This window comes from Paramisgurnus dabryanus, chromosome 13 (assembly GCF_030506205.2).
Source record: "Paramisgurnus dabryanus chromosome 13, PD_genome_1.1, whole genome shotgun sequence".
NCBI classification, from domain to species: Eukaryota; Metazoa; Chordata; class Actinopteri; order Cypriniformes; family Cobitidae; genus Paramisgurnus; species Paramisgurnus dabryanus.
The window spans coordinates 22,431,828-22,444,032 of NC_133349.1; the positions used below are offsets into that span (position 1 = coordinate 22,431,828).

Here is a 12,205-nt window from a genome sequence, read left to right on the forward strand (position 1 = left end):
GCAAAATTATCAGCACGAACATTAAATAAAACTTCAAACCAAGAAAGCTGTTATGTTTAATACATAAAAGACAGAACTTGCCTTTAACGGGAGCACATCGTTTAAAGTAGTAATATCCGGGCTCAAGAGGAGCCGGTGAGAGGTAACAAGTGTTATCAAGGTGGAGCTAACTTACGTTAACTAGTGGTAAATCTTTATTACATAAATGAGAATGCAGTACAGTCATACTAATAGTAATAATATTAACAGTAATAATATAAGGGTTACACTTTATAATAAGGGTTCATTAATCATAATGCTGAACTAATGCTGAGTTAATGCATGCAAGTTACAAACATAAACTAATGAAGAGTCATCAAGTACAACATGACATGTCTTTTAGTTGTAAGTTAATGTATTAATAAACAATGAATTCATGTGTTGCGTCATGTTATAGTTAATGATGACTCATCATTCGTTTATGATTAGTACATGTCATAACTCAGTATTACTTCATATTTAAGTAAGAATTCATTTAGATCTGTATACAGTATTTGGGTTCATTGACCCTTATTATAAAGTGTTACCAATATAATTACAGTAATCGGATTATTTATTTTTCATAGAATAAAGCCAGATCGAGTTTAGGAGTCAGGATAGTAATAATAAATAGTGTTATTATAGTAACACTTTTAGATCTTATAGTCTGTCTTAGAAAAGAAGCTCTTAATACTGCTGACAAGAGATGTTTGTGTTAAAACAAATATTTTGTCTGTAATGCTGTTTAGTGTTTAATGTGTGTGTTATTTGAGTTGGACAGAAATCTCTTGAATGACCTGCTCAAATTCATTAAAACAACTATTTCAAATGCTGAAGTGATTTTCTTTTTTATTTATTAGTTAGAATATGTATAACTTGATGTTTTAACTAATTTAAAAAGCTGAATAGTCATTCAAAACTACTGATTAGTCGTTGAAATATCGATGATTAGTCGATTAATCGGTCTAAGAATCGATAGATTAGTCGATTATCAAAATAATCGTTTGTTGCAGCCCTTTTGAAGCATACGTTGTGACTGTGACATCACAGTCGGTGTTATGTTGAAATTGGCCTGTTTTCCAAGCAGTCTTTTGCATGCACGAGATTTACATAAAAAATTAGGTAACAAATGCGTTTGAGGCTCTCAATTAATTTAATTTAATTTAATTTAATTTAATTTAATTTAATTTAATTTAATTTAATTTAATTTAATTTAATTTAATTTAATTTAATTTAATTTAATTTAAAAATTATTTAACTTTCAATTTCAATTTTAATACATGTGAGCAACGTGATATTTTGTTTGACAATACTGTATCAGAAAAGAAAGAAAAAAACAATATTTTTTAAATAATAAATTAAAGATTCATGGCAGTTTAGTTTGGAGTTTATATCCTAACCACTAGATAGCATTCTTTTATCCCTGAACTTAAACAGTGACAGGAAGTACTTGCATAAGGGTGCGCCGCAATCATATGGTGGTGTGTTCTGAATGACAGCTTTCCTAAAATTGTATTTATTGTAATTATATTCCTAAAATAGGAAATATTTCAATATATTGCCCTGCTATACAGTACCGCAACGTCGCAAGTTCAACACATGTATCGTAATACGTATCGCATTGTATCTAAATATTCTTTTATTAACCTGTATTTGGTTAAAATAATACTGTAAATATCTTCTGGTGATTTAAACGACGGTATAGTTTATTAAACCGATTTCCATTCAGCAACAATATTTAAGTCCAAAAGATGGCAAATCCCAAATAATTTACCAAGATTCTATTTGAGATTCATGTCAGTTTTCATCCGCATGCAGCTGCTGGATGGACACAAAGAGAGTTGTTCTCTGGGTTTGTGCTCAGTGAGTTAAAGCAGGCCTTGGGATATATGTAAAAAGACCAAAAGATTATTAGGCTGCACGCATTTAAAATGCTTAAACATCCATTTTCATGGCCATTAAGAACAAAATTGAGTGTGTATGTTTGCATGTCTAATTAAAAAGTTAAGCCAGTTTCCTCATCTGCACCGTGTGCTGTGTGGCATCCATATAAAAGCCCATAAACAGCTGCCCTCCTAACATCCATCGGCCTCATCCATTACACATACAAATAGAAAAATATCCACAAGACACATAAAATACACATAAACTCCTTTAAATGAGCTATATAAACAATAAAATAGGCAATAAAGTGAAGCAATTCAAATGCACGGTAACAGCAAAGGCTACATAATATAGAGGAAACATTCGTTTTATCACATACCATTATACAGCAACGTCTCTGAATTACAGCTACTGATGATCAGCCGTCCTACAGATTTAACCGAAGCTTCTAAATGACTCAAATACGTTTAAATATAGTCGAATAGTCCCACGGGTAAGTGTCGGAAAGTACTGGAGCTCCTTGATAGCAGCGGACTTTTCCCTGCACCTGCTGCTTTATAAAAAGCATTTCTCTATAAAAGTGAAAAAACTGTTGTATCTGCAAAACCAGAGCATGCCCTCTACATATAAACTGATATAATAGCTAGGTAATGTTAATTGGTGAGTGCACCCTTAGATGTTTGGGGGGGGGGATTTCTAACTACACTCTCAGCAAATAATGGATTAAAAGCTATCACTGGAAACCTTTCAAAAAGAAAATCTCTGTACTTGGTAAGAGTGAATATTAGTACTTTATCTGTTCCTAAATTGTACATTCAATTAGTGACAGCTGTTGTATAATTTATTGTGAAAGTTTACTGCTTAATTTTCCACGAAATAAAAGGCAAAACAGTACATAGGTTCAGGGCTCAACATAAAGGACTGCCTGGTGGCCCGTGGCAAGCGTGAAAGACGTTCGGGCCTGTAAAAAGTATTGTCACTTGCCGGATCGGGCCAGTGCTTCACCCTCAGTAATTAAAATATATTTTCATCAATGTATATTATTTAACATCTTAAAAGCAGACATTTACTTGGGTAAAACACGACAAAAGAAACAATGCAATTTTTGCAGTTTGCTGTCAGTTTGCAGATTAAGCAAAAAAGTTGGCAGCCTTTTTTCGTTGGAACATGTCTGTTGTATTATGTATACAAATATATTTGACTTTTGAATTATTATTTTTAATAATTATTATGTGACACTGACATTTTTGTGTAGGGCCAGTGAACATTTTGGCAGGGCAAGTGAAAACCTGAACCACTGGACCCAATCGGGCCAGTATAAAAATTCTTTGCGTTGAGCCCTGAGGTTACATTGGTAAAATAAGTTTTAGGGTCAAATATGTTTTAAATAGAATTAACTATTTCTATCACAAAACATTATGCAATCGAAATGCTTCATCTATACAACATACATGAAATACCTTAGATATTGGTGGCAGAAGAAAGCACCTTAGAAGGAAATCTATTTGAGCTTGGAGCAGCCCTTACCTGAGCATGACCTTAAATGCAGCTTGGGTTAGCAACTAATTAAAGTCCCTGTAAAGTCAGATGTTAAAGGTGCCGTTTTTCGTGATCCCATTTTTCAAACTTTTGTTAGTGTGTAATGTTGCTGTTAGCGCATAAATTACACCTGCAAAATAATAAAGCTCAAAGTTCAATGCCAAGCAATATTTTCTTTAACAGAATTAACTTTTCAAGGACTACAAAGAACAGCTGGTTTGGACTACAAACCCTCTACTTCTCAGTTAGATGATGACAATATTAACCACCCAACCAAATTTTAAAAGCTGATAAAACGCTAAATAGCTAAAAAGTTATCAAAATCTTGGAAAAATAATCTTTTGTAACAGAAATTGAAAAATTATTTTGGGTTACAAAATACCAAATGACCCACAGACTTTGTATTAAGGCATGTTAACTAAAGATGTTGTTAGAGGGGAAGACATGTATCTTATCAAAGTAATGCTGATATAAAGTAAGAAAGTTATAACGAAGAATTGGTTGAAAAGTGAGCCTTTGAGTCTGGACCAGTGGAGGAATATCATGGAGGAAATATTTGCAATGGAAAAAATGACCCATGACCTGAGACTGGAAGCACAAAAATGTAAAAATTCGATGGTGGAAATGGACCTGTTATATAACTCACTCAAATGTATAAAACAAATGAAAAACCTGTATTTGTAGCACCCTACCAGTTGTTGTTTTGTTCAATGTGAAATTTAAAAAAATGCAATAAAAAAAATTCTTGGAAAAATAGGCAGGATTCCTTCTCTCAAGCGGCTCTGTGTGCTGTCAGCGCTGAAACCACTCCCACTTGTAGGAAAGTTGCTGTCTCTCTCAAAATTCAAATCCTGCTTCAATCTAAATGGATGCTCGTGATAGTGTTAGGGGCGGAGCCATGCTTGGTGGCTCAAGTGCATCACTGAGCCACCGCTTTAGCCCCGCCCAAATAATCCTGAAAATAGAAATGGTGAAAAACGATCTAACTCTGCAATTCAGAACTACATAGTTTACAGTCTTTTTGGCGTGTTTCAGCAATACATTTCTAAGATTTATAATGTGTTTAGAAATATTTTCAAGATAAACTTTAAAGACGGATTCACACTACTGGATTTTCGATCTGAATTTACCCGAATTTACCTTCCCGAGAATTCAAAAGAAAAAGGTCCAGTCCAGGACCCTGATCGATTATCACATTTAAAAAACAAATCTTACACCTCCCAACAGCTTGTAAGTGAATCGAGGCTGTCCCAAATCCAATCATTCCAAACATGTTTGATATTTTGTATTTTAAATCGGTACGATTACATCAGTGCTTTCACAACATCAGCCAATAAGAGATGGAATTGAATGACCTTCCTTTGAAATAGCCACCACGAAACATAAAAGACAGAGGAGATGGAGAAACTGGTTGTGGAAGTGTGGAAACAACATGACTGACTGAATAACGCATCTGTTAACATATCAGAGATCGATCTGTCAAATATAAGAGCTGAGGAGAAATCACCTGCTGAGTGTAGAAAGCTGCCAATGCACTAGTTAGCAAATGTAAACATTACATCTAATAAGAAATATTTCACAATCTCCATTTGTTTACATCTGCCTTCCCGTGAGGTCACCTGAAGCGCTTCCTCTGGCACAATGCTTGTAGTGTGTGATACAACGTGAAATTCAAACCTTGTAGTGTAAAAATGTTTAAGATTTAAGATAAGAGATACTCCTTATGTCTGTGCTGCAACCAGATTTCATAATTGTCTGGGATTTTAAAAAATCCTAGTGAGCCCGCTATTGGAAAGAGCTACTTTATAATAGCCTGTTTGATATTACACAAATACAGTATATTCTGCTGTAATCTTATAACTGCTTTTCTTATGCAAGTAAAGCTTTCAACTTTGTACAAGCAGAAGCAAACAAGTCCCTACAGTGATTAAAAACAGCATAAACCAGTTTACTGTAAACCTGGTCTTCTGGCTTAAAAGTGTTAATGGTATTTAGAATAAGACCAGCTAGACTGCAATAAACCAGTTCATATATTTTATGTTTTTATTAGGTAGATAAATAAAAAAAGATAATTTCAAAGATGACTGTGATCCCTTGATATACACAGTGCAGTCCAGTAATACACATTGTTGTTTACAACACAACAAAGCCATTATGCAAATGATAACATTGGCACATCAGTGCAATTGGTTGAACACAAGGCTCAGACTAAAGACCACAGTGTTCTCAGTGTGTCTCTTGTACATCCTCTGCCTTTTTACCAGGCTAATTTGGTCAATAGTGGAAACAAATGCGTCAATGATTCAAATTAGATACAAGCCATAAAGCAATGTGATGCAAAATCAGGAAGTAGAAAGAGCTTTTCTAGTCTACGTTTGAATCATCTCGTGTTGCAACGTGTATGCTTTAAACTTTAAAGAAGAGTAAAGCTTTGACCCTGTTAACAACAGCATTTGCATGTCTGCCAAAGTGTTACCAATCGTACTGATTATAATAGGGCCCGAGCACTGAGGTGCGAGTTACCAATTGTTCTTCAAGGAGTTATTAATTAGAAGTTATTTTCTTGTAAATCACTTGAATCCTGGTTAAGATTCTAATTAAGGGACTTACATCTAAAGGATTGCTTAATAGGGGACATACCATGAAAATCAGACTTGTTTCATGTTTAAATTATATATTTGGTCCCCAGTGTTTCTATCAACCTAGAAAATGTGAAAAAGATCAACCCAGTAACTTAGTTACTATTTTCTGCAAGCATGTAAAAAATAGATTAGTGAAATTTGGCACCCCTTGTGATGTCAGAAGGGGATAATACCGCCCCTTAATCTGCACTTTCCAACCACGGCACTGCCATTTAGTGCAGAGATCAGCTCATTTGGATTTTAAAGGACACACCTAAAAATGTTACTTTTTTGGCTTACACCTACAAAGTGCCAATTTTAACATGTTATAATAAATTATCTATATGGTATTTTAGGCTAGAACTTCACATATGTTCTCTGGGGACACTAAAGATTTATTTGACATCTTAAAAAAAGTCTTGTGAAATGTCCCCTTTAAAGGTGCAGTGTGTAATTTTTTAGAAGGATCTCTTGACAGAAATACAAAATCATATACAAAACTATATTATCAGTGGTGTATAAAGACCTTTCATAATGAACCGTTATGTGTTAATTACCTTAAAATGAGACATTTTTATCTACATACACTGAGGGTCCACTTACATGGAAGTCGCCATTTTGTGCCATCATGTTTCTACAAAAGCCCTTAATGACAAACTTTTTTACTAAGTTGTCCGATGACATGTTTGTCCGGTGGCGGCTACCGTAGCTTCTCTATGTGTGAGGGGTGAGCAGTGGACTGAGCCGTTGGTTGCAATTCGCAACCTCACCACTAGATGCCGCTAAAATTTACACACTGCGCCTTTAAATATTATTTTTCCAATTTTCTCTAAAACATGGCAAAATATTATTGGGGACAGACAAGTCAATATTAGAAGATTTCTATAAAGAGTCATGTCATGTGGACAGGAAAATATAGTAGCAAGAAAGTAAATGTTTAAGAGATAGTTCACCCCAAAAATGAAAATTCTGTCATAATTTCCTCAGCCTCAAGTTGTGCCATACACTAATGAAGATAATTTGAAAATGTTTATCCCCAAGCAGATCTGGGGCACCACTGACTTCCATAATGGGAAAAACTAATACTACGGAAGCCAATGGTGCCCAAGACCTGTTTGGTTACAGACATTTTCAAAAAACAGAATTTATTTTTGAGTAAACTGTCCCTTTAAATATTTAAGTATACACATTTAGGAATTCAATGCTTTAAAGGTTTAGATTTGAGGGCATGGATAAATCACAGCGTAAAATACTTTTAAGACCCTCCCATGCAAAACACGTGCATTCACGTAAGACTAAGATAAAATAAAAGCCACCTGTACGCAATCATTTTTCCTAAACGTGATGTAAATCCTTAAAACTAGACCTACAGGTACATGACAAAGCTAAACAATGGCAGTTCAAAGAAGTAAGGTGGGTGATGTTGTTCTACCACTGCCTACACAAGGACTCTCGTCCTATTGTGACAATCCTCTGGATCTATTCACATCAACAGGGAGGTTTGTTGTCTGTCAAAACATCCACACCTGCCAACTCAGTCACCTCCTCGGAGATACATGCGTGAGGAACAACCAACTAGCAAACAGATAAATAGGAATGTAACGTTATATGTATGACTGATGTAGCCTAACAAGGAACATCTGTTTTGTCGCTTTCTCATGATTGTAATTCAGTGAAGAGACAAACTGGTCCAGCAGGTTTGACACAAAGTTACAGTAGATGACAGTACATTAATTGTCTTAGGATCAATGAAAAATTGTCTCATTAAAGGAAATTGGAAGGCATTCCACGTCACATTGCCTCCACCACTTTTCTGTGCTTTTTAAAGCTTGTGGCAGTATAAAATTACAATTTACTTTCTGTGTATGGAAAGCTCTGACAAAATCTCCTTTCACATTTCACTGGCGAAAGAAAAACATCATCATCAATTAATTTACACTTATTATTTAGCAGATGCTTTTAACCAAAGTGACATATGTAAGGAATAATCAATAACGGGCCATTGTTCCCGTTAATTATTCAGCGTGCGGCCCCCTTTGTGTACAGTCCATTTTTTCCCGGCGCCCCGAAAGTAAATTTATGACAAAAACTGTTTTAAAATGTAATATTTGAATTAAACGAAACATATAAAATTATACCTAGTAGTGCTGTTGGTTAGTTGGCTTATTATTTTTTTAGGTTTAATTACACAGAATTCATGATAAATGAATGTATTTTATAAAATGTCATAAAACTGGGGCCCCCCTGGCACCATCTCGCGGCCCCCAGTTTGAAAACCACTGGTATATACCATAGTCAACACAATGGCCTTTCATTATGTCAGATTTTTAAAGAATTTACACTGTCAACCACCAACATACAAAAATCCCCCACACACGTTCTTTATATTTAAAATCTCTTCCTCAATAAGGCTTTGGGATGAAGGTGCGCAGTATAACACCATGAGTCTGACAACTCAAAAACAGGTTGTTCTGGGAGGATACCAATGGTAGCAACCATGACAGGAAGTGGTTTTATCACATCAGTGTTGTCCTCTAAACAGCACACTCAAGAGGAAGTGGTCTGACAACATTGCTCTCACAGCCAAACGAAATAAAGGCTGGCATACCATTACAGTACAGCAAGGACTGGAATGACGTGACATTAAACGTAGCTGCGATCGTGGGGACAGGGTGTTCAGTTTAATGCTGGGCGGCCACATCATCACACATTTTTAATTATAGTGTTGATCAATTAAAATGTCTTGTTTGAGCTCACATTTGAGCTCTGAAGTTCAATTCCTCGAAAATGAATCAGTGATGTCACTGTAATTATACTAAAAAAATGAAGACAGTGTACGGCGCACTGTCAAAACAAGCTTCACATGGGACTGCATTATGCAGTCAAGCCCACTCAAATCATCAGCATAGTGGGTGAGGAGAGGAGAAATTTAAATGTTTTTTTTTTAAGTGAGTGTTTTAAAACGCAGTACACTGTAACCCCATGAGAAGCGCAGAGGAATCTTATCAAATTAAGATCTCTCAGCAGACAGTAGCCAGCAGAGACATACAAATGGGTGTTCCAAAAGATTCAAAACATTGGAATGCATTGTGCCGTCAACCGTGCCGGGAAAAACAAACCCACAAACATGGGTGTGCAAACTCACACACATTACACTGGTGCACATCAAACTGCACAATGGTGACGTTTATCAATGCTTCAGTGAAAATTACAAATGTTGCTGCGTAATTATAGAGGAGGCAGATCCATGTTTCTACTGCGACTTAGCAGAACAGGTTCATATTTGTTTGGTGCAGATATCCATGTGCACATTTTTACAGAAAATTGCATTTCATTTGAATAGCAAAGGGATGCATTTCGCATTAGGACTATATATATATATATATATATATATATATATATATATATATATATATATATATATATATATATATATATATATATATATATATATATATATAACATTTCCAAGCTTTCTGAAGAATTTTGTGCCGAAGGCAAGACCAGATTGGAACGTTACTGCATAAATTATAAGGCTTATATTCCACGCAATCTGCTATCTATATTCTATACAATACATTTAAAAAGTGCATGTCGCAAATTGCAACAGTGGTCTGTAAGCATCCTTTATGTTGACCCCTAATGCTTCTTGTATCCTGCACCTGCTGTTGTGGTTGCCATGGTGGCCATTTATAAAGGACACTTGGTGTAGTGAGGCAGTACAGCTGACTTCAGCTGATGGCCTGTAAAGTGGCTATAATGTGAGTTTAAGATTATGTTGAAAACATTGCTGCTCTTCTATACAATTAATCTCTTACAAAAATGTGCAAACAACTTCTTTATGTACCACTAGAGGGGGTTGTCAACATATTAATTAATTTTAATGAATTTCCATTTATTATTCATAAGCGGCCTGAATAAAAAGAATTCCTTCAACATCAAACACAATGCATGATTTATGTTTCTCAACCAGGGGTCCGGGGCCCACTAGGGGGCGTAAACAAACTTCCAAAGGTGCTCAACATTATTTTACACATGACAAAACTAGCAATAAAATAAGGTTAAGAAACTAAAAAAAATATAAAATTTTTAAGCATGTCAATTTCTAGAAAATATTACTGGGTAGAAATTGCGAGGGGCGGGGCTTCCAATACAGTTGAAGTAAAGGGTGATCCACTGATATACACTTTAAACACGTTTACACAAACAAACAAAATTTTCTTTTGAAGATAAACCATGAATAATATAATGAATGTATAATCACTTTGTTGTATTTAGGTCCAATACACAAAACTCACAATCTTACAAATCATTTTATGTAGATATTTAAAGAGACTGCCCATATCAATAATGCAGAAGCGTGCAGGAAGTGGCAGTACCTGACTCGTACAGGTAAAGTAAACATTTAACCTTCAGTGTCCTGAATATATTAAACATAACACTGATCCGGGATCATTAACCTAGTCTTTATGCTTAGCTAAAATATCCTATCACCACAGTTCCCAATCACAATTTAACAACTCACTGATAAGATATAAGCGCGCCGTGATGTTTTAATATCAAGTACGTGCACGCGCAACCATCCCAAAATAATTTGAAACGCACTTCCTGAAACAGTCTCAACGCAAACGGGCAAAACGTAAATAGAGAAATGCTTGCTTTATGCATCATGCGACATTTTGGCAGATGCTAGTGTCAAGTTTTGGTGGCAGCTGATCGGGTCAATGTAAACTCCAACAGGTGTCGTGCGGTTGCCATCGCTGTGTGACTCACCTTAGTGTAGTATAACATCCACAGCTCATACAGTCTGTCTTTGGAAGCCATTCTTCCTCGTATTCCTTGCTCTCACGCGTTAATTAAACCATCCGACTGTACATCCAGAGGAAAACAAATGTTTGAGATCCCGGGAACACTGAGAAACCGCATGTTGCTGTACAGCTGTCCATTACCTGGTTGCCAGGCGCTCCCAAAGTTGCATGTCCTTTTAGATGGCGAGTGGTTCAAAATTGTAAATCCGAAATAAAGAAATCTAGAGAAGCATTTGAGAAATATTGCAGATTAGGCGCTGTGTGAGTATTGGAGGAATTCACGGGGAGTTAAACGCACTTGTCTGAGCACGTATAACCTTGCATGCGCTCCATTCCCTCCTCTTGTGTGTTACTGTGGCAGTAGAGAGCAAACCAACCAAGATACCGGGAGGAGTTCAGTTCAGCCTTAAAACTGGATTGATGGAGAAGCTGCTTAGAGCATCTTAAGAAAAATACTGTATATCATAATATTTCATATAGAAAATACTATACTGTATATTCTGTTTTGGAGGGATAGACATATATATTCATTTTGATTTAAATAATAAACTGTACACACATATTAATGGCTTTATTTATATCTCAGTGTTTTGCTTTTTTTATTGTATTTTTGTGTTTCTCATTCTGTTCACAGCTAGGATTTGTTTTAATTATATCATGGTATCCAATTGAACCACAAAAGTTTTTAGGTCTTTTCTTATACACATGCTTAAAACTTGTTATGGCTTACAGGTTATTATCCCTGTTTGGTAGTCTAAAATTTCAGGGTTTATGACTCAACTAGTCTAACTCAAGATTTTGTGAGTAAAATTACACTACTTTACTTTCAAAATCCTTCAAGATCTGTAATATGCTCATTGGATACCTTGTAGACCCATGCAAACACAATGCAAATGAAGTGGTGTTGTTGTTGAATGACCTCATAGTAGTCTGGCTTATGCTATGTGTGTATTCTGTCACATTTTCAACCTGGCACATAATTGAGTTCTTATGGGTCAACGTGATTTTTGCTGTATTGGATTAACACAGTAGCTATTATTTTGTTATAAACAAATGTATCAAAATTTCCCGCTCTTATTCAATATTTCTCATCTGTCAAATAAAGTGATAGATGGAAAGGGGTCATAAGACGCCATTATTGTGCATCTTTGACACCGTGGCCAGCACTGGTCAATAGGAAAAGGATGGACATACAGGCAGCTGTATTGCCATGGCAATGCCCTACATTCCACTACATGTCATATCCAGGGTGTTTGTGGGTCTGTTCTGAGAACTTGTGTGGGATGGGTTTATTTTCTATTCAAATGAGTTATGCATTCTGTAATTTATTTTTTG

The 12,205-nt window shown here is 35.6% G+C and overlaps 1 protein-coding gene across 2 annotated transcripts in view; it reads right to left on the minus strand.

Moving 5' to 3' along the window:
• Positions 1 to 11,221, minus strand: part of nbeal2 (neurobeachin-like 2) — a 68,034-nt gene extending 56,813 nt beyond the window's left edge. Inside the window, exons 1-2 of one of the 2 annotated variants that reach the window (XM_065261284.2) lie at positions 11,012 to 11,221; positions 10,836 to 10,931 (exon numbers count right to left, since the gene is read on the minus strand). In XM_065261284.2, coding sequence (XP_065117356.1) covers positions 10,836 to 10,886 — 51 coding nt within the window. In that variant the 5' untranslated portion in view covers positions 10,887 to 10,931; positions 11,012 to 11,221. Of the gene's footprint in view, positions 1 to 10,835 lie in introns of both variants that reach the window. The other variant, XM_065261286.2, reaches the window with a different exon arrangement.
• Positions 11,222 to 12,205: the final 984 nt, after the last annotated feature.